At 43.8% G+C, this 27,945-nt stretch overlaps 1 protein-coding gene across 2 annotated transcripts in view; it reads right to left on the bottom strand.

Annotated features, from left to right (window-relative positions):
- Positions 1–283: 283 nt before the first annotated feature.
- Positions 284–27,945, bottom strand: part of PHF21B (PHD finger protein 21B) — a 144,332-nt gene continuing 116,670 nt past the window's right edge. For both annotated transcript variants that reach the window (XM_029963973.1, XM_008919368.4), the window contains 10 exons: positions 24,225–24,569; positions 21,699–21,821; positions 17,161–17,212; positions 12,063–12,139; positions 9,423–9,477; positions 5,870–5,892; positions 4,399–4,557; positions 3,653–3,728; positions 2,767–2,870; positions 284–508 (listed from right to left, as the gene is read on the bottom strand). In XM_029963973.1, the coding sequence (XP_029819833.1) occupies positions 284–508; positions 2,767–2,870; positions 3,653–3,728; positions 4,399–4,557; positions 5,870–5,892; positions 9,423–9,477; positions 12,063–12,139; positions 17,161–17,212; positions 21,699–21,821; positions 24,225–24,569 (1,239 nt within the window). The remainder of the gene's footprint in view (positions 509–2,766; positions 2,871–3,652; positions 3,729–4,398; positions 4,558–5,869; positions 5,893–9,422; positions 9,478–12,062; positions 12,140–17,160; positions 17,213–21,698; positions 21,822–24,224; positions 24,570–27,945) is intronic.

Here is a 27,945-nt window from a genome sequence, read left to right as displayed (position 1 = left end):
GGAGAGCCTGCCTGCCCCCCACCATCACTGCCTGCCCCCCACCATCCCTCTCCTCGGGCGTAAAGACAGTTTAAGGCCAACAGAACAAAACAAAATCTCGCAAGCACGGAAGGTGCTGGCAGACACAAAGCCCGCAGCAGACCCGCTCCGTGGGGAACCCGCCGCCGCAGCCCCCGGCACACGGGGCTGGCTGGGCTGCAAGGCTCGCCCTCCCCTCCCGCGGTCCCGGGGAGCTCGCTCTGCTCCGCTCCTGCAGAAAGTCCCCGCTGCCCCGGGCCGCGCCTCAGTTGCTGCCCTGCGAGGGCTGCAGGGCTTTGTGCATGGCAGCGGGGCCAGGGGAGGGCTTCATCCAGGGCACCGACAGCAGGGAGGAGGTGGTGGTGGTCGTCATGGTAACCTGAATCATCTGCTCGCTTTGTATCAGTCTAATGAGGGTTTTGAGACGTTCCAGTGATGACTGAGTCCCTTTCTGCTGGGCCAACAGGCTGGTTTTTAGCTCTAAGCATTTCTGTCAAATGAAGAGAAGGAAAGGCTGAGAGCACATTCAAACTGGTGTCAAACATCTCCACCAAACATCCTTTTGTGCCTCGAGTGCACGTCCTGCTCAAATGAAGTATATTCTCCTTTGGGGATAGCAAACCCCCAGCTTAACAAATGGAGTAATCACCAGTGCTGCACACACTGCAGCAGCTGTCTGAGGGAACAGTATTCTCCCCGGTCCAAATGCATTTAGAGGACATTTCCAAGCTCATCCCGTGGCCAGCCTGGCACAAGCACCTTCTGCACTCACTGCACAGGGGTGGCTGCTATGGGAGTGCAATAGCTGTGCCACTGGAAAGCACCAAAGGCACCAGTGGGGTCTCTCAACCTCACCAAAAGGCACTGAGGGGTCAAACTCACCACGATGCATTTTGTACGTGCCACACGCTCCAGGGAGTGAGTACTGTGAAGATGCACTGATCTCACTAAATGTTAATATTTCTCTCACTACATGTTGATGTTTTTGTGGCAGAAAACTTTGCTGTGAGATACAGCTGTTACACCCAGAAAGCCCTTGTCCTGTGGGGTGGCCAAACTGCACCCTGTGACCACCTGGAACGTTTCATACAAACCTCCATGCAAATTGGCACGAGAGCAGGGGCCAAACAAAGGCATCCCAAATCTCCCGCTTCTCCAAGAAGAGATAAGGAGAATCAGCAATTCCCCTTTCCCTCCCAAACCACAGACTGCTGCAGCCAACATCACATTCTTCTGTGAGGGACCAGGTGAGAGACCCAAACCCTGAGCCTGTCTGCTGCATGGAATGGTCCAGTGGCCTCTGCTATCTGAAACCTCCTGTTTTCTCTCTCCCAGTGGGCCCAGGGGTCTGGCAAAACTGGCTACTTGTCTGCAGACTGCTCCTGTCTGGCCGTGGTCCAGACTGCCCAGGGCAGGGATTCTCCAGTCCTGGGGAACTGGGAAATGCTCACTTGAGAGTCAACTTGTTTGGAAAGCAGCTGTGTGGAGCTGCTCCGAGTTGGTTTAGAGAGATGAAATCTCAGGTGAAGGCTAAAGCATGGTCTGATTTTACCAAATAACACCATTGCACCTGTGGTGTGCATGAGAGGGTTCTTTTTTAACGTAAATCTCTGTTAAAATGTCAGAATGAAATTGCTCTGTGCTGAAACACCTTTAAGTGCTTTTCCCTTTCAAGTGGATACCTTTCCAGTAAATTTAATCATTGGTTGATATTACCATTTAAATAAAATAGTGCTGCCCACTGAAAGAACCCCATTCTGCTTAGGTAGAAATCTTACTGATTTAGATACACACCTGAGAACTGACTGCTTTTCTTTTTCCAAACTCCTCATCCCACTGACCTCTTCTACCTACTTCATACACATGTGTTTCCATTAGTGCTCATGGTGCCTGAACACACTTACAGGGAATATTCCCCACTGTGATGTCTTTTAATAAGTTATTGCTTTTCCTTCCACTCTGTTTTAAATGTGATAAATATTTTAACATGCCCCCTCTGGATAACTGCACTGGTAAAACAAGCAGTGACCTGTTACTCCTGCAGCTGCCACTTTGATTTTTCCAGGGTAAGGAAGTGTCAAATATTTATTGAGACTGCCATGCCAACTAAGAGTCAGGTAGCCCCAAATCAGTTCCTTCAGCCATGAAGGATAGGAATTATGGCTTTGAATTCAGCCCTTTTAGCTAGAGAGTGGTCCTCATAGCACAATATTTGTGAGAGACACCTCAAACCAACATTTAGCTTTGAAATTAGTTTGAATGATGAAAATTATTGAACCCATTTTCAGTCAGGGAGAGGTGCTACAACATTCAGCTCCTGAGGCAAATAAAGATGGTTATTTCTACTTCACCTCAAGAGTTTTGAGCTAATGGACAAGCAGCTACCCCCAGAGGAGATGCTTGTGGCTAAACTTTTCCCCTGGAGAATGGAAGTGCCTAGAAGTCACAGAGCTATCTATGGCATTACAAGGAAGGCAGCCCCTGCTATCTGGGGGTGGGGGTGGGGGTTTGAGTGTGTATTTGCCACAGGAACTCAAGTGATTTCTCCTCCTCAGCCTGCCAGAGCAGTTGGCTTTTGTGCCTAAAGGAAATCCACATGTATTTCCTCTGAGAGAAACACAGTCACACTTGAAACTCTGCAGCTTGGGAGCAAAAATCATTTTCTAGCCACAAACCACCAGTTTTTCAGGCACAAATGCTTATAAACATCTCAGCAGGAGACTCTGTGTCCCCAGTCAGGTGTCCTACCTTCACTGCATTGTTGAGAAGTCGATCTTTTTCTTCTAACTGCCTGTGCTCACTCTTCAGCTCACTGCTTCTCTTTAATAACTTTCTCTTCTCTTCTTCTTTGACTGTGGAACAATGAGATTAAGGATGCAGAGGGTAAGGAAAGGACAGACAGCAGGGCTGTGCAGCTGTGCCCATGGTTAGTGCACAGGACAACCCAAAAGCTCCAGTCCATCTTTGAGATTAGTTAAAATTCATCCTTAGACCACGTGTCTCCCAGAAAGAGGCGGATGGTGTTTAAGAACAGGTCAGCCACCTGTAATGGCAGTGCTTTGTGACCCTGCTGGAAAGCACAACTGAAACAGTGCCAAAGCTCCTTAGGATATGATCTTATGCCCCAAACAGCCCATTGTAAGAGAGCAACAGGGAACTGAAAGAGTAATGATCAATGCACAGGTGTCACACAGCAATGAGACTAATGACTGCCATACCCAACAGTACTGAAAAAATTGGAAGCTGGTGTTGCTGTAGTGCCTGAGACACTGTGCTACATACCCAATTACATGGCTCTGCTTAGCCTGACTGTGCCTCTCTGCCTCCTGCACTACAATTCTGCCTCGAAATCCCATTTTCAGCCCTGTTCTCAGGAAGGCACCACTTTGATGACAGTCTCCCCCAGAGACTGAAGGTCCTGACAGTTCCATCTCAGCTTCCTTTCAGAGGGAAGATGGCAAGGAGCAGATCAAGGGGAAAGGGAGAGAAAGTGGCTTTCTGTTCCCAGCCCCTTATGGCCCTTTGCTCACTGCCACCATCAGACCTGGCAGCGTTGCAGCACTACTTTAATACTACTGCTGAGAGGGACTCAAATGGCAGGGAATCCCTTGTCAGCATCTGCATTAATCCCTACCTGTTTTATGAGTAACATAGGAGTGAACAATAGCCAGAGTTCCAGTCCATGGCACGTTGTCATCTTTCTTTAACACCTATAAGCCCAGGAAACAGTAAAAATTTAGGACTCCACAAAGACACACGTTAACATTTCTCTTCCTCCAGCCTTGCAGCTCTGCAGGACCAGATCTTGGGTCCTTGTCTCAGAACATGACAGTGATCTCAAAGCTGAACATAAAGAACTCTGAGGCACAGAATCTACACTTTAGTGACACTGGGGTGTTTCAGTAATTGTTTTCTTGCTCGTGCAATCAGCATTATTCACAGCAACTAGACAGACCAGCACTTCTGCCATGACTGTGATCGACAGCTGTGTGTAAGTAACATGATTTAAAGGAAAGGAAGTGTTCTCCTCACAGCTTTCAGACCCACTGGTGAACTCCTGACAATGCCTCCCTCCTCTCCAAGGTTTACAGTCCTTGTCAGGCAATGCTGGTGGTGTTTACAAAAAATTGTAAAGCCAAAGGAATCGAAGGGACATTTTAAAAGGACAATTCTTAGCAGATGTGATTACAGGCAAACTAAGTCTAGGACGATGAAAATACCAGAAATAAATCCTTCAAGCTATACTAAAAGCCTCTCAGTACTTCTGCAGCTAATGCAGTCCCCTAAGCTGGGACCATGGGTTAGATCAGTTTAGTGGTTGACAAATTGGAGGTTTGTCCCGTTTTCCCTCCTTGGCATGCCACACTCCATGTATCTCACCTTCTGTTGGCACTTTGGGCAGACCCAGACCCCCTTGGGGGCAGTTTTGAGGGGTGGGTCCAAGCAGTTGAGGTGATATGCTCTGGGACATGTGCCACAGGGCTGCAAGTTAACTCCACGCTTGCAAGCAGTGCAGTGCTCATCGTGGTGGATCTCACTCTGCAAGAGAAGAAGGGTGGTTTGGGTGAGCTCAGCCCTTGAGAATTTCTCTCTGTACAGCACACCAAGCCTCTACTGCAGCAGACAGGCTGCAAACACAGAAACTAATCGTCAAAGGGACCCTGACCTCTGCAGGAGAGAGAAATAATGTATGATAACAACAAACACAAACAAACCAAAGAGCCAGAAACAAGTTCCATAAATTGAAAGAGAAACATAAAACCCAACTAATCAAACACAGGAGGGCAGCTGACTAATGTAGCCAGTTCATGACACGGGAATTATTGCACTTCTTTTTTGCCAGTGTGTCACTCCCACACGTGTATCTCTGTGTCTCTCTTCTGAAGCACAGGACAAAGTTAACCTGGGGATCACTCGTCCTTCGACTCCAAAGCGGAAGGGAACAAGCAAGAAAAGGGTTCTTTTCTTGGGGAGAAGGCCCAGTTCCATGTGTCATGCCCACTGCCCCAAGGAGCAGCTGGGGAGAGCACAGCCTTGGGCTCTGTACCCTCCTCGGGAACTCCTCCGGAGCCTCCTCTCTTCTCCCTGGCACTAATTGTTCTCTGCTCAGACTTGCTCTGACAACCTTTCTCCAACAAGACTGATTAGTGCTTTGTCTGAAGCAATACATAAAACGAACTAAGACTCATCAACAAAGTTACGGTGTCATGTAGTAAATTGCTATGCTAATCTGGTGGCAACGTTAATTACTCTTTGTATAATTAAGTGCATTTTAATAAAGGAGATACTGATTTTGAAACTCTCATGTCTTTTCAGGCATTGTGAAAAACCCTAAATTTCCTACTGGTTTTCCAGGAAGGAGAATAATAATTTTATATGTTTGTTAATTCCAAAAGCATATTTTCATTTTTAGGAATATTAATTATGTTTCATGATGGTTTTAGTCAGGCTTACATCTTAAATTCTAACTCAGTCCTATAAAAAAAAAATCACTCTCCAAAATACTACTCTTTAAAAACTCCGAAAATCTTAATTTTAACCTCCAGGTAAAGAGATTTAATCTCTAGAAACTAGAACAGTTACTCATTTTTCTTAAAATTTTCATTAAACCCACAAATCTGGGCTAGCAATTTCTCAATCAGTGGCTTCTACAAAAGGATTAAACTCAAGCCTTGCATATGAAAGAGTTCACCTCTGAAATTCTAGCTTAGGGGATCAAATATTTAGTTAAGTGGGACACGAGGATGCCGAAATTTGGTACCTTGGTAGCACCTACAATAATCAGAAGCAAGCACTGAATTACACAGTGATGGGGAAGACACTGCTAATACACAAACTTGACTGCACATACCTTCCAGAATGGATCCTCATTTGCTAGCATACAAAAGAAGGGCAGAGAACAGATTAGTGGCAAATACATTGCTGGAGTGACTGCTGGTTCTCAGCTAGGGGAGCAATTTTAGTCGGGCTGTGACACAGGAAACCAGGACATTGCCAAAACTCACATGGGCAGGAAAGAACGCAGCAGCAAGCAGTGGAATTAGCATTTGAGATTTAAAACTGTGCATTGCAGGAATCCCACGCCCAGAGGTTCTGGTGCTAAAGGGTCACAGCCTGATGAGCACGTGCTATTTCAAATTTTCAGACATTTTCACCCAGAGCTCTTCTCCACAGCAGTCAAAAAGTGTTCCTTAGGGACCTGAGCCTGCTGGGGCATGAGCAGTGTGGCCCTGAACCAGCAAGGCACTTAACAGGAGTATGAAATGGGTGCCTCTCACTTACCATTAAACACATGTTTAAATGTTCAGCTGATTCATGGCCAAAATGGTCCAAAACTGGGGGGTGAGCCTGATGGCATCATCAGCTCTTCCTCATCAAAATACTCCCCCCCAAAAGGCCAGTGACCTTTTGATGAACCGAGTCTGTAGTGATTGCACTCACAGCCTGATAAGAGCACCAACCATCAGAGCCCACTAAAACCAGGCCAAGCCTTTCATAAAAAAAATATTGGTGGGATTCATCACACTTCAGTCCAAAAATAAAAAAAGCTGGAAGGCGTGAACAGCTCTGTGGAAACCACCCAGCAGGTTGTGATTTTTGCCACTAATTTCACAGAATCATGGATTCATAGAATATCCTGAGCTGGAAGGATCATCCAGCCCAACTCCAACCCCTGCCCAGGACACCCCAACAATCCCACCCTGTCCCTCAGTGTTGTCCAAACCCTCCTGGAGCTCTGGCAGCCTTGGGGCTGTGCCCACTGCCCTGGGGAGCCTGGGCAGTGCCAACCACCCTCTGGGAGAAGAACCTTTCCCTGAGATCCAACCTGAGCCTGCCCTGACACAGCTCCAGCCATTCCCTCGGGTCCTTGCACGAGGCTGGTGCACACTGCACAGTGTCCCAGTGACAAACACCTGATGGAGAGGCCTTTCTTTGGACTAAAGAGAAGAAACCAAACTGATATTTCCCTCCTTCTGTCCTTCTTCAGCTCCCTCTCTGATCCCAATGGGAATACAGCTGCCCCAGTGTGATCCCTCATACCTGGGAGTCATCTTCATGTTTTGTCTTTAACAGCCTTTGATAGACTTTTTTTTTCTTCCATAAATTTCTCTGCTTTCCCCAAGAATTGTAGAATACTTTGGCAAAGAGTTCCATAAACAATCAGAGACCAATAAAATCTGTAGATGTCACTTCATATCCCCAAATACACACACAGAGGGCCACCACGATATGACACCACGATTACTCGGGGGATATAAATGTTATTCAGATAAACAGAGGCTTGATAATTGAAGAGTCTTTTCTACAAATGATACATGTCAGGGGACACGACCTCATTTCAGGTAAGACGTTTTCAGACAAATGAATCCTGATTAATTGACGTTTTGATCAAAATTTACAAGAATTGTTCCTCCTTCTGCATTTCCAGAAATGACAGTTGTTTCCTGGACGTCATGGGGATTTTTTCCTGGTTTGTTTATCTGTCTTTCCAGCTCACTTTTGCTACAAAGTTTTAAACTTTTTAAAATACATCCACTTCTGCCTTCGAGTTGATGAAAAATTAAACAGAAGGCAATATTTTTAAAGAAGAAGCAGTTTATAAGAGAAGGGGCAGCCATCTCTGCACTGAAGGTGGAGAACTGTCTGGGACAGCATCTGCCTGCAGTTCAGAGCTTGCACAGCATCCAGAAGGGTGCATATGGCTGAAAACACCCTGCAGACATGGGGAATTCTGCTATAAAGAAGTGCAGCTTAAAACTCTCAGAATATGCAGAATCCCAGCAGAGATTCTGCATCCTGGAAAAAACCAAAGATACAGGACTACAAAGAGGAATTAACAATTAAGGAGAGAGAGTGCTGATTTCCAGGCAGCTCCGAGACAGCTGCATCACTGGAGCTCTGACACTTGTCTACTTCCTTGCAAATAAAATGGGAATCATATGGTGGAAAGAAGGTCAGAGATTTCAAACCTCAACCTAAATAAAACCCACCCAGGGGCTCCAGCACGGCTTGCCAACATTACCATCCTCTCCTGGCTTTTCACATGTGTTTACATGGGTAAAACAAGTGCTATGATAAGACAAATAATAAATTACAATTTTAATTTTGAAGATAAAACTAAGCCAGGAATAATGTTCTTTCCAGTGGGGCTCACACGAGCCTGGGCTCCTGCTAAGAGGGATGTCATCAGAGCTGTTTACTGTGCAACAACCTCTCCTGTCCTCTGAGACCCCACACATTAGAGGCATATGGTAAGTAGGGCAAGTGCCTGCATCTGGCAGGGGAAGTTTTGAAGGGAGGGAGAAGCACTGCTGCATTTCAGCCAGGGCTCCTGCGGTGCAGGAATTCAAGGCAGGGCCACAGAGGTGAACCTCAAGCACAAAACGTGACACCTGACAGGGATGTCAAGCAAAACACTGAAAAACTGCCAAAACTTCATGTCTTAATTGTAATTACCCCTGTAAATGCTCCTAATACTGAAATAATATTTCACTTAGAAAAACATCTGCCTTCCCTTCCCTCCAATGCACCACGGTAGAGTGAGTTATAAAGGCAAAACAAGGGCAAGGGCAGAATCACATTTCTTTACTGGCTTCCTCTCCTCTGCTGAAACTCTCCTCTCCTCAACTCAGGCTTCTTTTTGTTTCCTTAAAATACTACATGGCCTTGCCTGAAGAGTTAAACTGTGCCCAATGTTCTCTGAGTTTCATCTCCCAACTCTTTGCCTCCTCTGTGCTGCACGTTTTTCCTGGGATGGGCTTCTTCCCACCAGCTCATCAGCAGCATCCCCAAATGGCTCCCCTGAGTTGTTAATTCTCGAGGTTTCTACAGTGACATTTTCAGAGTCTGAAGTTCTTATAAATGCAAGATTGGAAGGAATCTTCAAGGTCATCAAATCTGGATTTACCAGCTCCAGCTCTTGGAATCAGAAAAACCATGGGGGTTTCTGTCACTGTTTTTAAAGCAAAAGATATGGGAAATTTCTAGCCCTTGAGGGTGGACAGGAGTTCCTTAAAGCTGGTGAAAAGAGGCAAATGAAAAGCCAAAAATAGTAATTATTTTTTACACCCCAATTTTTCAAGATATATTTTTAAGGACTTGGCGTTGGCAACACTGCCTTCTTCAATCAGTTCTCTCACCACGTGGTTCTTACACCACCAGAGATCAGATTTTCCTCTGATTGCAGAGACTTTGGATCCATTTCTACACGACTGTGACCTTCAGCCTTATCCTTCAATTGTTTCTGCAGGAAAACCATCTATTTTCCGTCCACACTAAAAAGTGCAGGGACCTTACACAAAGTAATGCCCTCTGGTATCCTGGCAGTAAGTCAGATGAAACCCTACTAATAAATATTTAACATGTCATTAGAATAGCAGTATATCCATTTAAAATGTGCTTACCTCTTGTCGAGAGGAACAAGGGGTTATTCAAATAATTCGACGCGAGGCGTTTCCGCTGCAGGGGGAGAGAAACCAACCACAGTGTCACTGCAAAGGGCTCTCCTTGCCCCTCACATTTCACATTAACCATCTCCACGGGCTTCCCTCACACCCAACCAGCTCTCCAAAAGCTGCTTGGATTGGCCAAGGGGACAGTCAAACAAACAGCTGCACGATTCACCTTCCCAGCAAGTTCTTCACGGAGCAGTTGGATGTGCATTAAATGAGAAATTCGAATTGCAAATGTTATTGAGGGGGTTTCAGGATATCCATGAGGGGGAAAACGGCGTAATAAACTGTTGTTGTGACATGACATCTTTATTTGAATGCACAGAAATGGTGATGGACCTCCCACCTGCAGGCAAACCACCTTTACCTTTGTGACACCTGCCTGCAGTTCAGGGGAACACACTGAGTTTGCAAGCAGTGCTTGTAAGCAGAACATTTCCCTTTCAGGAGTGAACATGCACGACCTGGAGGAGCTGACAGTGATTTCAACCTGCTGAGGTCACCAAAGTTACAAACACAGGCCACTGCAAACCTGGTGAGATGTTTAACCCATCAGATGCTGCTCTAGAGCAAAGCAGCCTTCATCAGCAGTCTGTGCAAGCCCTGAGTGTCTCTCTGAGCCATCCAATACTTGTACAGCAGGACTGGGAACAGCACCACTTCCCTCCATTAGACATTGTTAGATTCTGCTTGGAGGAAAATTAGAGGGGTTTTGCTAACAAATGGTTTATTCTGGAGTGAGTAAACGGTTCTCTTCTAAATGAGTGCCTGCCAGTCTGTTAAATGAATTTTGAATAGATGTTTCTTTCTCAAAAAAAAATTAACAAGCCTGAAACTTTACCCTTTCCTATGTAAAAATAAAAAAAGGTTACTGAGGGTAGGGAAATAGAATGGTATCTCATTTTTTTTTTAGGAACAAAACTTTGAAAAGAAGAAACACAACATTCAAGTGAAGGCATAAGAGCATGATCCCATTTTTGCAAGCAAGGAAATCAGCACCAGTGCAGATGCTGAGCTCCTGCCGTTCTGAGGGGCGTTGGCAAATAAAAAGTCTAATTTATATGCAATTCCAATTTAAACAATCATGAATTAAAGATCATTCAGAAGACTAAATTAAACTGCGCCAAAATGCCTGGAATGCCACAAATACCTCAACTCACTGATTAGCAAATCAATCTGAGCAGCTAATTGATCAGAGAAAAACCATCTGCCTCCATTGTACTGGGATGGCATTCCCCATGGTCAGTCCTTAATGACAGTTCCTAATGAGGACACAGCTGATCAGCCACAGGACTCCTCCACAGACATTCCTTCCTCCACCCCATCCTTCACTTCAGGACATGCTTTTGAGAGCAGATACCATGAGAAGGATGAACCAGAGGTGCAGCAGACCTGCTCCATCTTCTCTTCCACCTCTGCCCCAAGATAACTGAGTTTCTCACAAACACCCATTTGCCACAAAACTCTGATGCAAGTATTTTCAAAATTTTATCAAGACAAAAAGGTCTAAGGCACTTCAAATTTAATGCTAGCAAGGCTGAGTTCCTCCTGTGTTAAATACTGGGTGTGTGGACGTCAGTATTGGCACTGAAGAGAAGAGTTGAGTTCTGAAGAATTCAAGTGCTGTTCTGGAGTATAAAAACCTCCAATACTTTCAAAAAAAGGTGACTAAGCAGCTCGACTACAGAGGTGGGTTTCTTCTTGGTCTCATCTGTCTGCTGTCTGCCAACAAAGGCAGAAATCTGAACTGTTGGCAAACCAAAAACACTGCATGGCTTGTACCTAAACAAAGGAAAATCGCTTTCTTTAGGCTTTGAGAACTCAGAACACAGAGAAATTCTGCTTAAATGGTTGCAACTGAATTTCATTTCAGCAGGAAGTTCAAACAGCAACCCCAAACTGTGCTGAAATTTTAAGAGTGAAATTTTAATTAGCTGAATAAATGTATATAAGTCAGTTCAGAAACAAAGAAAATTTTCAGAAAAAGTTAAGCCTATTTATATGCTGCTTTTACACCAGGTTTGCAATCCAATATCATGCAGGACCAAATTCCGATGTTACTATAAGTGTAACAGACAACAGATATTATCCAGAGCATTTTTATTTTTAATTATGCATTATTATATTTATTATGCAGGCTTCTAAACCCCCTGCAGAGCACACTGATTCTTAAACCAACACATCCCTTTTATGAATTCCACTAATAAAAAAAGTGAAGTTCTTCATTTATTATTTGGCACATAGGAAAAGAGAAATAGCAATGCAAGTTTGAACATAATGCAGAGCTTCTGTTCTTCAGTTCTGACCTAAAGGGATTGCCTGCGTGGGTGAAAGAGTAATCAGGTCCCACATTCATTTAGTCCTTTTGGCCTTTATTAAAACTAAGATGAATTCTAGTTTGAAGCAAGTGATGTTGTTGGGGTGAAAACCTGTTGCTTAGCTACTGAGATCTTTTCTTTCTTTTCCACATCAGTAAGTCTTTACAAGTGACTGTGTGGTTCTGCATTCATATATATTTTTGCAATAAGAAGCACTTAGACCTTTCACTGACATGAAACAGAACTGTGGCAAAAAAAGTGAATGATAAAGTACCTCTGTTTCCAAGAGTCCACTGTAGGCTGGATTGGCTGTGCTTCTTCTCTTTCTTTCCTGACGCTTGCTCTGGATTTCTGTAACCATGGAAAGAAACAGGAATTGTGGATTTCTCATTCATCAGGGGAAAATGCAGATCTAACTTGTTAAGCGAGATGCTCTTACCCTCAACCCCCTGGGCTTTGTGTTCAGTTTCGGTTTCTAAAGCATAATTGGGTTGCATCAGCACTGATATTTGCTGCAGTTCAAGGTTTGACATTAATAAGGTTTTCCTTGTGAGATTCAGAACACAGGCATTTTTTATTTTTTTCCTTCCTTCAAGGTGGACTTCTGCTGCCCTACAAGATTGTTATTATGATCCCTTCAGACACGTATTCAGCAAGCATCATCAGAGAGCTGTCAAAGTACTCCGGATGTCTGCTACTAACAAAAAGGAAGCATTTAAAGCAATTAAGCCTTGTAATTCCCATCATATGAAAGCAGAGAGATCCTTTTTTAATTCAATTTACATTGCTTTTCCTCTGTGGAGGTTGGAGGAAGCATGGCTGGAATGGCATGGCTAGATTCAGTTCTAACTAGAGCGTGACGATTTGTCCACCCCAAACCACACAAATTTATAACCCTGAGCATGTAAATTGTTATGGGCTGTGCACGTATCTGTGCCACTGCAAACAGCAGCACAACGATGGGCTCTTTGGGCTGCAGCCCTGGTCAGAGAAGGGTGACACACAGGGGTACTCCCTTGTAGAAAATGGTAACACCTCTCCAGGGCAGCACGTGCTGAGGACAGCGTTTAGCAACCATCAGCCACGTGCATCCCTCTGTAAACACACACAGAAAGAGGGAGCAGATTACTCAACCACAGAAACCTGCAGGTTTAGTGCTATTTTTATCTGAGCTGGGATTCCATTTACATCACGTGGAATTTCTCTCTCCAGCTCTTGACATCAGTTCAGACTGGTGAGATTTATTACAAGCACGTCTTTTATAGCCCGTTATTTTGACAATGAAGAGCAGACATACTTTAGCAAGGAGAGTTCCCCAGCATCCATCCCAAGACTTGAAGTGTGTGCTCTATTCCAAAATGTTTCCTGTGTGAATATTATATGTTTAGACTCCGTGTTGAGGTGCCAGAGGGATCCTGTTGGTCTAAACACCCCCTCAATGGTGATACCTCTGTTCTGTCTTGCCCTAAGCAAATCTCAGAAGGAGAGGAACTGGCAGCAGCCAGTCCTTCAGCCCAGAGGAACACACCCAACAGGAACTTAGGACACCATCTGGTTATGCAGAAGGTCTGGCATCTTTCCTCAGTGTCTGAGCTAAATGGGTCCATCTCAGAACATCCTCAGCACCAGATAATGGCCTTCGGGATACGGAGCACGATCTGTAATCCAACAGCAAGGCACAGCCCAGCTTTCAGGGTGGTTATGATCCATGGGAATTGGATTCCCAACACCTAGGTCTGGTTTCCAGGCACCCTTTCCAAACGCTGGTCATTCCCATGTACCACTTTCAGCATTGCTACAGTGAAGGGTGTCAGTGTTGTCACTCACGTCTTGGACACTTGGTCACTGTGTGTGAGGACCTGGTCTGGGTAACAGTTCTGTCCCGCTGCAAAAGTCTTTCCTATGAAATGCTCATCTGTCTGTGCTGAAATCTCCATCCTGAAGCTTCCAGCCTCTCTGACAGCCTCTGAAGGGAATCAGGCCTCAGTGGCAGCAGGGTGAGTGTCAGACACACATCCAGCAGCCCGTCAGAGCCACCAGAAGAGAGATGGTTGTTCTTGATGTCAGCGTTCTTGTAAGGGAACAGAGAGGTCACAGCAGAGGAACCACGTGCCTTGGTGCTGGGAAAAGCAGAGGGAACAGCCCTCTGCTGGCTCTTTGGGCTCAGCAGTGGGAGCTGGAGCTGTGGTTCCTGCAGCTCAGCAGCCCCAGGTACCCACTGAGTGAACCCAGGGCTCGCAGCACCTCAGCACCCCTGTGGTGGTGCAGGGAAACACCTGGAGATGGGGCAGCCCAGGCCTTGTCTTCCAGAAATGGTCACAGGGATACAGCATTGTGACTTTTCACCGGCCCAGAAAAAGAAACAAAGAATTGGAGCCAGCTCTCTGTGCACACAGCTGGGCCAAGAGCCCCCCAAAAGGACTTGGGGGGGCCTGTAGATCTCTGCCCTTCTCAACCCCAAGTCAAAGACAGAGTCTCTCTGGTACCTGCTCTCACCAAGGCAACAGAAACACCTGCTGGAATCACACACGTGGCAGAGACCTGGAGTGCAGCTTTGGGAGAGGCACTGCCACGGCACAGAGAGAAAAGCTGGCTGGGGGAAAGGAACAGCAGTGGGAATAGATGGGAAGAGAGAGAAAGAGGAATGACCTGAAACAGCTCGAGGTGTATCACCCTGTGCAGCCATCAGGAAGGGAGAGCACGGTGTCAGCACTTTATTTATGGAAACTGAACAAAAATATCCATGTATTTACATACATCTAAGAGTGGGTCTGTCAACAAGCACACCTAGACAGAACAAAAGCATACAGCGGTGTGGTATCTTTTGTTACTTGCCACTTCTGCTAAAAACTGTTGTGTACCTTCCAAACAGGATGTAAGAAAGTTGAATTAAATTTGTTTTATCTAATTAAATCATAAACATTTCAGTAACCTAGATGGAAATATTTCAGTTTTTTTATTTTGCTATGGTAAATCAAGATGTGCATTTTTAGAACAACCTGAACTAAAGGTGCCTTCTTTTAAAGTTTTGCTTTCTACCTTTTTCTTTTTAGCACAATGGTAATGCTAAAAGGTGTTCCAATAGCCTAGAGAAAGAGATTCAGTATATTACAACCCTCCACTGCATCACAGAATTCAGATACCTCATTCTTTAGTTTATTAATTTAAAAAACAGAACGCAAGCAGAAAAAAATATTAAACTGTAATACATTTGACAAAGATGAATAAATCTGCAGATAGCTTTATCACTGAAGTGATGGCAATTTATCTTCAGGGAAAGCTGCCCCTTACAGACTGTCAGTCAGTGGAAGCTGCTGTGTTCATTTACTGGGAAAGGCCTCGAAAGATGCCTCACACTCAGGCTCTGCAGAACAGAGCTCTTTCTCCAGTCAGGGAATGCTCCTCTGGCTGTTAGGCAGACGGAGAAATCCATACACAAGCCCTTCTCCACGACATTAATGAATAAGAGGAAGAAAAGCAGTAGCACTGTGAGTTAATGATACTGAGTGAATAAGCTTTTAATGACCCAATCTTGATAGAGTTTAATTCCAAAAATGTGAAATTGAGAAATGCATTAGGAGCATTAAAATAAGCTGAACTGTGTAATGACCTCTTCTTCCTGATAAATAGCAATGGCTGATAACCGTAAACATGACATAGCACTAAAATAATAACCTTTAGCATGTGAAAGCTATAAGGGCATCTCTGACAGTCATAATCACCAATTCTCATGAAGAAATACCCTTTCCATAGCAAATAGCTCTTTGTTGGAGCCATTTATTTAATGCTAGTAGGAATATAAAAAGTGAATTTGTCTGCAGGAATCGATTCCGCGGGATCAGCGTTGCAGCAGTTTGGTTCAAAATGTGCATGTCCACACTTAGTGTTGAACAAACAGAGCAGAGCAGCACTTGGCATTTTGAAAATAAGCATTAAATTCACACAAACAATTTATTAGTTCCAATAAAATCAAAGGGTAAAGAATTATTCAAAATGAAGTCCTCTCTGTTGTAAGCATAATTTGCACTTCAGCATAATTTCAAATGTTGTCCTATTTTCCTTAGACAAAGGAAACAAGAAACCAGTCGTCATTTGCACTTTTTGGATTATAAATCTTCTCCCAAAATTGCTGCAGCTTTTTGATTTCCATTTCAATCCATTACCATTAAGGGATTAAAAACGTCGATGGCTTAAAGTTTCTTTAAACTGCTTTCAAATTCTCGGTCACTGGGACATTAAATGATTCTCTCAAATGCAGATTTAAAGAGGAAAGACATTGAAAAATGGCAACAAGACCCACAGAAAGCCCGCTGTATATATTAGGAGACCTTACAATTCAGGTGCTATTTCTTCCTTAATTCACAGCCTGGCTTAAAACCAAGGAACAGGGAATCTTAGTGCAAAGAAATCAAGGTGTAAAATGGGAGGTGTCAGCAAGGCCCCTAAGCAGGTGCCTAAAGCAAAGCCCATAAGACTTAGACTGAGTACACTGGAACTTCCTATGCATTTTGCTGGCTGTGGTCCATGGGATGGGTGGTAAATATATCAATTTAACATTTTTTGTGACCAAGAATCGCTGTCAGCTGACACAGACGCCACCTTTCTCTCCTTATACTGGTGGAATCCCAGCAACTTGTCTGAGCTGAGCATGGAATTAAAACACATCAGGCTGCAGCGTTTTCCTTAAAAATAGTTGCATCATCTCTCTCTATAAGAAATAATCCATTCTGCCAAGAAACCATTGATTCATCTCACACCACTGGCAAATTTACTGAACCAACTCTTTTTTCCCCCTCTCATCCATGATTTTTTCCCTCTTATCCATAATTCTTTCCCCTCTCATCCGTGATTTCAGATTGACAAAGGCTGAGGCAAAGAAAGCTGCAAATCTGCAAACCCTTGCAAGGTATTTTTGGGAGGCTGGAGAAGCAAACTGAAAGCTCTGTGATGCTGCATTTAGTTTCTGTGCAGGATTTGTTTGAACTCGTGTTCAGAACTGGGAAGTTGGGCGAGCAGCTCTCACACAAACACGGGATCAGACTGGAAGTTTCATAAGTTTTTTGCTAAATGGGAGGGAACGGAGGGAAGGGATTCTTTGTGAGAGGGAGTTTTCTAATTTGCTTAAATCCCTATGAAACCAGTGCTGGATTTTCACCAGTGTTTTACACATTACTCTGTGGGACTCTCAAGATGACAAGACCTACTCAAAACCTGAAAGTCCATCTCAAATGGGAGAGAGCAGATGATGCTTGAGCAGGGGGGTTGGACTACAGTGCTCCCTTCCAACCTCAGCCATCCTGTGAGATTCAGGGCAGCCAAGAGAAAAGATTTCACTCCAAAAAGGAACTGTGAGACAAGACATGCCCTCTTACCTTCCAAATGTTCCGTTGTAACCAGTCCTAATGCTACCATGAAGGCTATTTTCTAAGGAAAAAATAAACAGGGGTTAGATTTTCCACTACAGTGATCATGGTAAGTAAATAAATAAAACTAGTCTTGACAGACTAAACCCAGTAAAGGTCTTTTAGAAATGTATCTTACTGGATTGCATAGCAATACGAAGAACTTTAATTGAAGGTTTGCTTCAGATATGCCTGGTGAGTCACGTCCCACTTGTAGGACTGTATGAACTTCAGGAATTCAGAGATTTCTGAAGCCAGTGTTATGTGACTACTGATTTTATACAGCCCAGGACCAAAATCCAGCCAGTCAAATCAATTCAACTGCCAGCTGGCTTGTCACTCCACTCTGTGGAGAGGTCATTGTGTATTATTATTCCTATCTGGACATGGCACTGCTTTTATTGGATATGAGCAAGCTGTATGAAGCAAAGTAAGGTATATTAAACTTCCACTGAGCTTTACAACACTAAACAAGACATCTGAAGCATATTGAAAGTCCCCTCCTCGCAAAATAAAAACACATCAGAAATTTCTCTTCCCAAGTTACAAAAAGAACACCATGTGCATGAATTATGAAAAGGAACACTAATCCAATATTTTCCCCTAAAGAGGAGTGAACAAACATCTCCCACTGATGCTGGTGAACTCATTTTGCATGAGAAACCTGACATAAAATATTGCTTACAACTCTTGTAAACTGTGTATGCACAAAACACGCCTTCATACTAAAAAAATCCTCAAAACATGCTGATGCAGTGACAGGACAAGCACTAGAGCAGATTCCAAATTTTCTGTCAGGGATTTTTCATTGGGAAACTTTCCCTCGCAGCAAAAGTTTTGCTGGAGTTTTTATTCCAGCTGAAATTCTGCTGTGTTGTTCCAAGGCCAAACTGAACTGAACTCCTTGGTTTTCAGTCACATCTGTGGTACTGGAGGGGCCTCGGGGGTCTCTTCCTCCCTCTGCTGTGCTGAACAATCTCGTTGGGTCACGTCACCCAAGCGGCATTTTTGTGAGGTGCAGTTCCACAGGAGGGACAATCTGACTGTGAAACCCAACCTGTTGGGAAATCCAGGCAAGCAAAGCCCACAGTCCAACTCTGATGAAGTGCACAAAGACCACAGGAAGATGAAATTATAATACTCACCCCAAATAAAATGTGTAGGTTCAGGTCAAACTAAAACACAGTGTTTAAGCAGCAGCAGGTCAAAACATTCTGTTTCAATCAAAGAAGTGTCAGGAGAACACGTTTCAACACTTCCAAGACAAGATTAGTTTGACCTTCTTGTTTTGTGAAAAGCCTGATGATTCAACTTCTCATTTCATTTCAGGATAAAATCAACTAGGAAGTCACTGGAACTACGATTTCCCTTGCAATTGTGACTGTCACACAGTGACACTGAAAGCAGGCACGTCCTCATTTTGTAGATGGAAAGATCTAACTGTTGGGTGTGTCCTTCAGAACCTGAGGGTCAGCACTGGACATCCACACCCCTCTTGTATCTGTGAAAATATCCTCGTCAAACAGGTGAACTAACACCCTCATAAGACAGGAATATTTTCTTTCCACAACCCCCTGGCGTGTAACCCTCCCTGTAGATTAAAAAATGGTGCTGTAGAATCTCATCACTGGCATGAAATATATATTCATGCTGTATCTCTGCCTTCCACAGCCGTGCTAATGACAAGTGCATGTGTTCATTTGCATGTCAGACCTTGATTTCAATAATGTTCCCTCCTGACATGCCTAAAACACCAGCCAGGCACAGTGGGGGCCCCACACCTGAAGGGAAAGATGAATATTTGATCCGAGATCCACCGTGCAGATCTGAGAAGAAAATTAGTCAACTGAGGGGAATTACAAGCTTCACCTCACCCCCATCAAAAAGTAAGCGTGGCAGGATAAATCTCAGAGCTGGGAGCAGGAGAAATCACAACATTCAGGTGCAGAACCACAAAGTGGGAATGGTTAACGTGCAACTGTGTGTTCCCAAGGGAGCATGGAATTGCCTGTGTCACCCCAAGATCAAACTGCAGGGGAAACACACGTTTTCTGATGCCCCAACTGAAATTATTTGAGTACTGGAGTGTTTGCTAAACAATGTCTCTCCGTGCTAAAATTATTTGAATATATATCTAGTTAAATGTAATGGCAGCTTTACATACAAAGAGCCATCACAAATGGACTTGATAATTAAGTCATGATTGAACACAGAAAGGGTTAACATTTATAGGGATTTGAAAATTGGTTCCTTCTTAAAAAATCCCAGTAGAAGCTGTATTCTTTTAAACAATCATATTATATCAACAGCATATTTGTTTTTATGGGTTTGGATATTTCACACTCCTGTAGCTTGTTGGATTCAACTCAAAATTCGAATTCCATTGCAATGCTTTCCTTTCAGGTAGCACAGGGCCTGTTGTTTCTCCTCTGTTCAGGAAGCTGCAAAACCAAGACTTCAGTTTCTCCATTTTTTTAATCCAGGCCTAACATTAGCATTTAGTTCACAACTGCCACGTATCTCTCTTGTGCTTCTTAGGTGGGATTAGAAACACTGGCAGAAGAAAGAACCAGCATTGATGGCAGTAATTTTCCTCTTAGATAAAAAACTTGTAGAATGCAAACGTTGTCCAGGATCAGCTTGGTGGTCTCCCAGCAGGATGACCAAGCCAGGAACAAAAGACAGTGATCATCCTCACTCCTTTCTGTTCACTCAGGTCCACTCAGTACCTGCACATGGGATTCCTGGCCACTGGTAAGTCTGGATGTTTCTGGTTGGTTTGCTTTAAATTTGCAGTTTAATTTGTTGAATCCCATTCTGTCCCGATTAACATCTACGTAGGGTCCTCTTGGAGTTCCTGCCTCAGTTTTGTGCTTTGAAGATAAATAAAAGCTTGAAGAGAAGTGCCTCGAGTCCCTGTTTTCTTTTTAGAAATATGGCATCTTTGTTACTCTTTGCTTTAAATTTAATCATCTGCTTAAAAGCCACGAGTGCTTTCAGAAACACACAGCACATCTTTTCATGGAGCAAAACAAAGATTTTCACAAAAGCATTTCATTTTGTAATTACATGTTCTATTTATGTCATTACATGTATTTACACTAATTATGCTGTTAGTTCTAATTGCACTAATTGCATAAATACATGATAATCAACTAAAGTTTACTTTCAAAGAACAAAAGAAATTAACTCTAGACCTACCTATTTATGGCCATGAAATAAATCTATGAAAAGAAAAGAATTGTCACATTTAAGGGCATCAGCACCCTACTCAGAAAAAAGAACTTGCTGAGACCTCCAGGATATACAGGGTAGGAACGATATTCATGGGCAGAAAAAGGTTGTTGAGATAGTCTAATTAGCAATTAAAAGAGCTCATTAAATTTATGGATGCCATACCAAAAAGTGGGCCCAGTCCCATCATCTCCTCCTGCATCTCTCTGGAACACTTTTGTCCAATATTCTTTCCATGGAGATAAGTTACAGGCAGCGAAAAATGAATGTTTTTTCCTAACATTCTGCTTTTAAGCAGGATCTACTGACCTTTCTGCCCTTAAGGTGCTACCAAATTAATAAGGTTTTGGAAATACCTGCCTAAAAAAAGCAGGACTCCACAGTCCCCTCATTCAGTGGCAGTGAAGATTCACAGGAGAGGCAGATTTTAAACTTGGGAGGTCTCTTAAGTGTAGTTCTGCAGAGCTTCTGCATAAAGCTGTGATATTCTGGGCTAAAATATTTATTCTTAACACCGTTTAACTATATGAACCTCTTAAAATGGTAAAACAAATGACCACCCACATGCCTCAAGTAACATTATAAATTTATACTGTAATAATCCTCTTAAGCCTACAGCTCCAAGGATGCTTTTGTGCTACACATTTATTAGACTGGTGAGGTTAAGATTCCACATGAGCTGAGCATTTCTACAATAGCAGTAGATTCAGCTTGTGTAACTCCTCAAACTGCCTCAAAAGCACACCCAATCTAATGTGAGTACACCCAGACAAAAAACCAAAATGTCTGCTGAAGAGAGATACCATTTCTACAAGGACTTGTGGTTTATATTTTTAGCTGAAATTAAAAAAATGGTATATTAAGAATATTAAAAATGCAGTATATTAAATCTCTTTCATCTTATAACCTCCCTTCTGCTCTCTTACTCAGTTTGAAGGATTTTAATGTGTTTCAGACCAGAATCTGCGTACATGTGGGAAGACACAGCAAATGTAAGAAATTGTTGTTAAATACAAGCTAAAAATTGCAAAATTCATTACAAAGAAGACAAAAGAAATGTTAATTTCACCTCATATGCCACCGGTAAACCCAATGCTGTATATTTGCTAACAAAAGAAAATATCTTAAGCTTGTATGCACCTTTCACCAGAACTCCAGCTACAGCCTTGCAAGGTGCCAAGATTGTTATGAGACCCACAAGTTATGTTACATTTTGTGACATAACTTAACCATGCTGGAGCTCATTTATTAGAAATGAAAAAGAAAAAAATCACCTCTGGATTTTCCTCCTTTTTCTTTTTGGTAGCAGGGGGTCCCTGAGCTGACTCTTCAGGAGGTTTCTTTGTCTCCACTTTACTTTCTGTCTGGGTTTGGACTTGAGGCTGAATAATGATAACCTAGAAGACAATGTACAAATAAGAGAATTCACTACATGAAACTGGATATTTCTGCCTGAAACCTTGGGTTCTTCTTTGAAGGGTTACTTCATACCCCTGCAGAAAAGAAATGCAAGTCACAAGCCAAAAGTATAAAAAAAACTGAATAGCTAGGTTTGGCTCCTAAACCCATACTAAAGTTTCTAAAAATTAATGGGTTTTGGTGCATTACAAACCTCCAGCAGATTAAGGGAGTCACTCAATCAGTGCCTCTGAAAATGAGGACACTTTCTATCTGGAGGACTTCTGGAGCTGGCTGAGCAGCCACGCTCTAGCAGGGATTTTAAGGCCTTTCCTTTGATTTTATTCTGTGTACAGGTAGAAGAGATGGGATCACTACACATTCAGAGCCAACCTGATCTCAGTTATGAGATCTCAGTCTCATAACCAGCTTTATTCAGAGTAAGTGCCCGTGGATGGGGAGGAAGACACTCCTCATGTAACTGAGATCAGAGTTCATCCCTCTGCCTTTATGTGTTATGAGCACTGGATGCCCAGTTTCCATAAACAAAACAAACTACATGTTTTACAGTAAAACCAGCTCTGGTTTAGAACCTCTAGGAATTAGGACATTCTAGATCTCTCATTCCCACACATGTGTGTTAGTAACTCCAGCTGCTCATGTTTGAATTACCACACGAAGATTTACACAGTGCAGGTCACGTTACCTCAGGAGGTATTAAATTAAAAGGAATGAATGACAATTTCTGCCCACATGTGAGTTTATACCCATAATCAAATCTTCACAAAGGACTGTGGAAGACCTTCCTAAGCTCACCTTCTTGACAAATATTAAAAATATTAGATTTGAATGTTGGACCTTTTCCATCTATTTCATTGCTAACTTTCAATCCATGTTATTTAATTGTTAGATACTTCATCTCAGTCTGGTCACTTTAGAAGTTCCTAGAGCATAAAAAGGGATGGTTTTGTTAACCAGCAGCTTTTTTAAGTAAAAGAAAAACAAATTATGGCAAAGAAATGGGGAAAAGATGTCTGCTCTTGTTTACCTCAAAAGCCTTCCTACATCCTGTATTCTTTTTTAGCACTCTATGAGAACCTGTGCTGCCAACAAGACCAAAAGTAGGGGAATCCCAGTAGTAAATGACAGTGAATGTCTGCTGGGCACATTGGCAGCCTTTGTTGAATCTGTTTCTGGTGTTAGAGTGGTGAAGTTCTTGCATTTCAAAGCTGAAAAGCGGTACAACGAGGAGACAAGTAATTCATAACTTGAATTTTCTTCTACTGATTCCTGTGCTGATCAGTTTTGAAACCCTGAGCCCTCATTTCATTTGGTGTTCCCCTGGAAGTGCAGGAGGGAATGCCTGATTATTTTATATACTCCCCCGGGGTCAGCTGATATAACTCCTATCACTGTATAATTGAAGAGGGAGTCCATAGGAAATCTGAGCCTGCACAGAATTCAGGGATGTTATTAGTGAGGATTGGTTTAAGGAAATGGGAGATCATATGGTCCCATTAATGTCAGGCTACAGAATGATGGGTTTTGTTCCCACCAAAAAACAGGCCTGTACACAGACAAATGTCTCCCAGCATCTCTGTGTGCCCTGAAGAGTTTTCCCTTTGCTTTCTGATTATTTTCCTCAAGAAGAGCCACTGCCACTGCTCTGCTCAGGGCTGTGCCCTCCCAGGGGAACACCCTGCTTGCCCCTGCCACGGGGTTGCTGTACGTGCTGCCCAGGGGGAGGTAAAGCCCTGCCCTAGTTAGAACAGCTGGGACCAGCTCATCACTGTATGGGTGTAACCCAGAACTGTGTATTCTAGAGCCTTCCATGCCATTTCCCAGAAACTGTTATCAACAGACCATTTACACCCTCTGCCCAGAGCAGCCCTGACCCCTCAGGCTGTAAATTGGGTGTTAAGAGGCCTGTGAGATAGGAGGGTGCTCCTGTCCTCACACCCAGTGTGGAACTGCCCACCCTGAGGGAGGGACTGGGCATTCCTGCCTGAACCTGAGGATATATAATCTTGGAGTCTTGGGACTTTTTTAACCACTCGTGGGATCCAGAGGAAGACTGCAGATCACCGCTCTCAACCAGACTGAGACCACCACCCTCAACCGGACTGCAATCTCCACTCTTGCCCAGACTGCACCAGCACTCTCACCAACAGGTTTTCCCCTCTCCTTTTCCTTTGGACTCAGGGGGCCCAAAGAACACCACTCTGTTCATGCCCCAGGGTGCTGGGTTATACATTTGGGTTTTGTTGGGTTAAACCCAACTGTTTGTCTGTATAATCGTACTTATTGTATTATTTTATTAAATTGTTATTCTGATTTATAATCCCTGCTTTGAGTTGGGTTCATTTCCCCTGGGTTTCCCTTTAAAGCAGCCCAAGCCCCACCTTGCTGTCGGCGCTGATGAGGAGCGGCTGCACCTTGATGCTGTCGCTGACCACGGAGACGGCGGCGCTGGAGCTGATGGGGGCTGCATTGCTGGGGGAGGTGGAGATGATGGCGTAGGCCACCCTGCCGCCGCTCAGAGGGGAGGGCAGGGGCTCGCTGACGCTCTGGGGCTGGCTGGGGGGCGGCTGTACATGGCTGACGGTGTTGTTGGCGGTCGGGAGGGCGGGGCTGGGGTTCTTGATGCTCACTACGGTCGCCTTCTGGAAGGTGGGAGGCTGCTTGGAAGGTTGGTCTCTGCACGGGGAGATAGGGAGGCTGTCTGGAATCAGGGTCTTTGGCCTAACCTACAAACAGAGAGGTAGATGTTATAAGGCACAGCCTCGCACTGTCATGAACAAACGCTGCACACTTGCATTCTCCCAGTAAAACCTCTAATTACATTAACCGTGGACCAGGAGCATCTGGAAAAACTACCTAGCAACTGCAAGTAGCCAGCCATTCCTTTACTTGTAGATACAGAATCACAGAATGTTCTGATACAAGGAATCATCGAGTCCAGCTTCTAACTGAATGGCCCATACAGGGGACTGAACCCTTGACCTTGGTGTTATTACCACCAAGTTTTAACCAACCGAGCTCAGCTCAGGGAACAAACACTGCTCACTCACATTCTCCCAGCAGGATCTCTGGTTGCATTAACCATGGACCAGGAGCATCTAGAAAAACATTACATAGCAACTGCAAGTAGCCAGCCATTCATTTACTTGTAGATATATTCCAGTGCTTCTCAGCTGGGCCATTTTGGAGTCCCTAACTCATCGCAGTGCTGAACAAGAAGGGAGGGAAAAAGTCAGTTCCTCACTTTTATTAGTTTACATCCAGACAAGTGCTAGTCAAGTCACATCCAGTTCTCAGCAGGGATGTGTAAGCCAAACCCTGGACAAAGAATGCAAAACCCATACACAATAACTTCCTATTCTGGACACAACACTCCTGCTATGAATTAAGGAGTAGGATTGAATCATTAAGGGAGTTGTGGGATTTACAGGAACAGTAAAGCATATGCCCTGGATCAGTGAATGACCATCCTCATGTGTTTAAGACATGCCATGTCTAGTGGAGAGGAGATCAATCACACAGTCACTCAGCTCACAAAAAAAAAAAAAACCCAAACAAAATAGAGAGAGAGGGGCACAAGAAAGCCACAACCATCAAACCTCATCTTTTGTGGCTGTAAGTAAAGAGCCAGTTTACAGCTGTGGGTGGATGCAGGGGTGGAGGAGGACACTTTGGCCGGCTCTGCACAGGCTGAGGCTGTACCCAGAGCCATCAGTGACAGTGAGAACAATTGTTTTCAGCTACCGCGGTGTGTTTCCAGTGGGGTAATTAATGTCACCCTGTCAACATGGCTCTGCCTTAACAACACGTTAAGTACAGCTCCAGGATTGAAAATAAATAATTTAAGCTGCTTCACATGAAGTTAACTTCACTCCCAGCTCATTCGTTTGCACGGCCAGATACAACCGACTGTTCCCTCTGTGCTTATTTAGTCCTGTCACTTCTCACACCTCCCATACTGTGAAACAAAATGACAAGTTGTAACAGACAGACATGGGGAACAGCTGCCTGTGTCACCACGCTGGAGTCTACGGGAGCCCTTCCAAGGATGCTGACTTCAGTCTCCAGCCTAAGGAAGCAATTCAGTGCACACACGGGCATTCACTGATGGGCAGAACATCATTCTCTGCCTCACCAAGGAGGAGCTGAACCCATTTGTCCCCACAGCAAATATTACGTGCAGCAACAAAGCCAGGGAGCTGCTCTGTTGGGCTCACAGCTCTGGGGTGACGCTGGAAAGCCTCAGAGCCCCGCTGTGAAATGATGAGAAACTACGTGAAGCTCCAACTAACCGCAGTCAAGGCACACTGAAGGGTTCTTTGCTCTTTTGCCTTTACCTGATCACTTTGTATCATTATTATCTGACTTATTGAGCTAAGATACAAGACAAATATCCTGGCCAAGTTGTTTAAGGGAGGACTCTATAATTAACTTCATACCCATAGTTAGTTAATGGCCTTATTTTCAAAAGTAGTGCACAGAGGATTGGTTCAAACCCACTCTGGCCCAGGCATTGTGCAAAACTGAGGGCTTCTAACATCAACATCAGCTCAGTGCAATAGGAGACATGATACTCAAAGCAATTTGTTCACATCTGTATCAGTGATACAAGCAGATCTTGCAATATCTGCTTTTACATTTTCATAATAATGTCCTTCCCCTCCCATGTTAAATCTTATGTAAGTCTCTCATATGTAAGCCTTTAACAAATTGCTTACGCCTGTGTGCTCAGAGACACGTTCACAGAAATAGCATCATTACCCAGAAAAGGAAGACTGAGAAGCTTGGTGAAATACAGTTAAAAGGTATTACCATGGACAAAAAAAATCCAAATTTAATTCTTAGTTGCTTGGCTGTAGTCTAAATTTTATCATCCTTCCCTGAAACAAAACAATTTTCTTGTAAATTAATCTAACATCTGCTACAAACAGAAATACTGTAAACAGACAGATAAGCACAGAGAGAGAGAGAGAGAGAGAGAGAGAATACAGAGCAATTCAGATCAAAGATTCAATAGAACAGTCATTAAGATCTTTAGAAAAAATCAAGTCTGACAAAAAATCAGCACAGGAGTTCTTCTAGCCAAAAACTGTCATGTCGTCTACCAGGATCTACTGTATCTGTCACTCTTAATTGCACTTTTATATTTAATCAAAAGCCTAATTAAAGCTAAATGCCTATATATATTCCAGCTATATAATTATCTCTTCTGCACTACTGCACATACACACTGACTGTCAGATGTAACACCTCGGTGAACCCTCCCCACGCCCGTAACTCACACCCTGCGAGCTGGGGACGAACGCACCTCACTCGGCCATAAAATAAGCTCTTCCTGCACAGACAATTAAACAGAACTTAATTTTCCCAAGTGCTAAATTCCTTTGTGAAGCCCTGGCAGGCCGAAATGATCCGGCAGGACTCACCGAAGCGGCGCAGCACAGAACATAGGCCGGGCGCCTTCTGCCCCCGTGTGCTGCAGAGGAGGAACAGCCTCTGAGAACTCCCCGCCAACTTCAGCCGGCCTTGGGAGAGCGTTATTTATTTGCAATTACGGGACAACGAAAAGGGTTGACTACAGGGCAAAAAAAAAAAAAAAAAAAAAAAAGTTTCAGGTTCTCCCGAGTTAAAGCTCTAATAATTTAAAGGGTAAATAATGTTAATTTCTGCAGCCGCCAATCTGAAACAGAAAGCAAACATAGAAGCCACTGTGCTCCAACACCTGGGAATGTTTCCCCCTGAGATATAAACACTAAGGGCAAGTATTTAATATACAGCTATGTGAGGGACCTTTGGCAGAGTGTCACCTCTACAAGCAAACTGCTGCAGTAATCTGAGGATAAACGGTGTCGGTTGAGAACAAAGAAAAATAAACAAAAAGAAGGAAAGAGGGAGTGTAAAACCCTTTTCCTCAGGGTTAAACTGTAGCTTAAATTTGGCAGATGAAAGGAGGCCAGTGGCACTAGGAGAAGTTTGGAAGCTGGCAGTCAGTGAAGAAGGGCTGGGATAAAACTCGGGCAGGACGGGCACTGCACATGCACAGCATCACAAAGATGTTTCCTCCTGCAAGCAGCACGGGTTGGATGGCACCAGTCCCCGTCA

The sequence above is a fragment of the Manacus vitellinus genome, unplaced genomic scaffold (assembly GCF_001715985.3).
Source record: "Manacus vitellinus isolate BGI_N305 unplaced genomic scaffold, ASM171598v3 scaffold_66_pilon, whole genome shotgun sequence".
In the NCBI taxonomy this organism is placed as follows: domain Eukaryota; kingdom Metazoa; phylum Chordata; class Aves; order Passeriformes; family Pipridae; genus Manacus; species Manacus vitellinus.
This window is presented reverse-complemented; position numbering and strand designations above follow the sequence as displayed.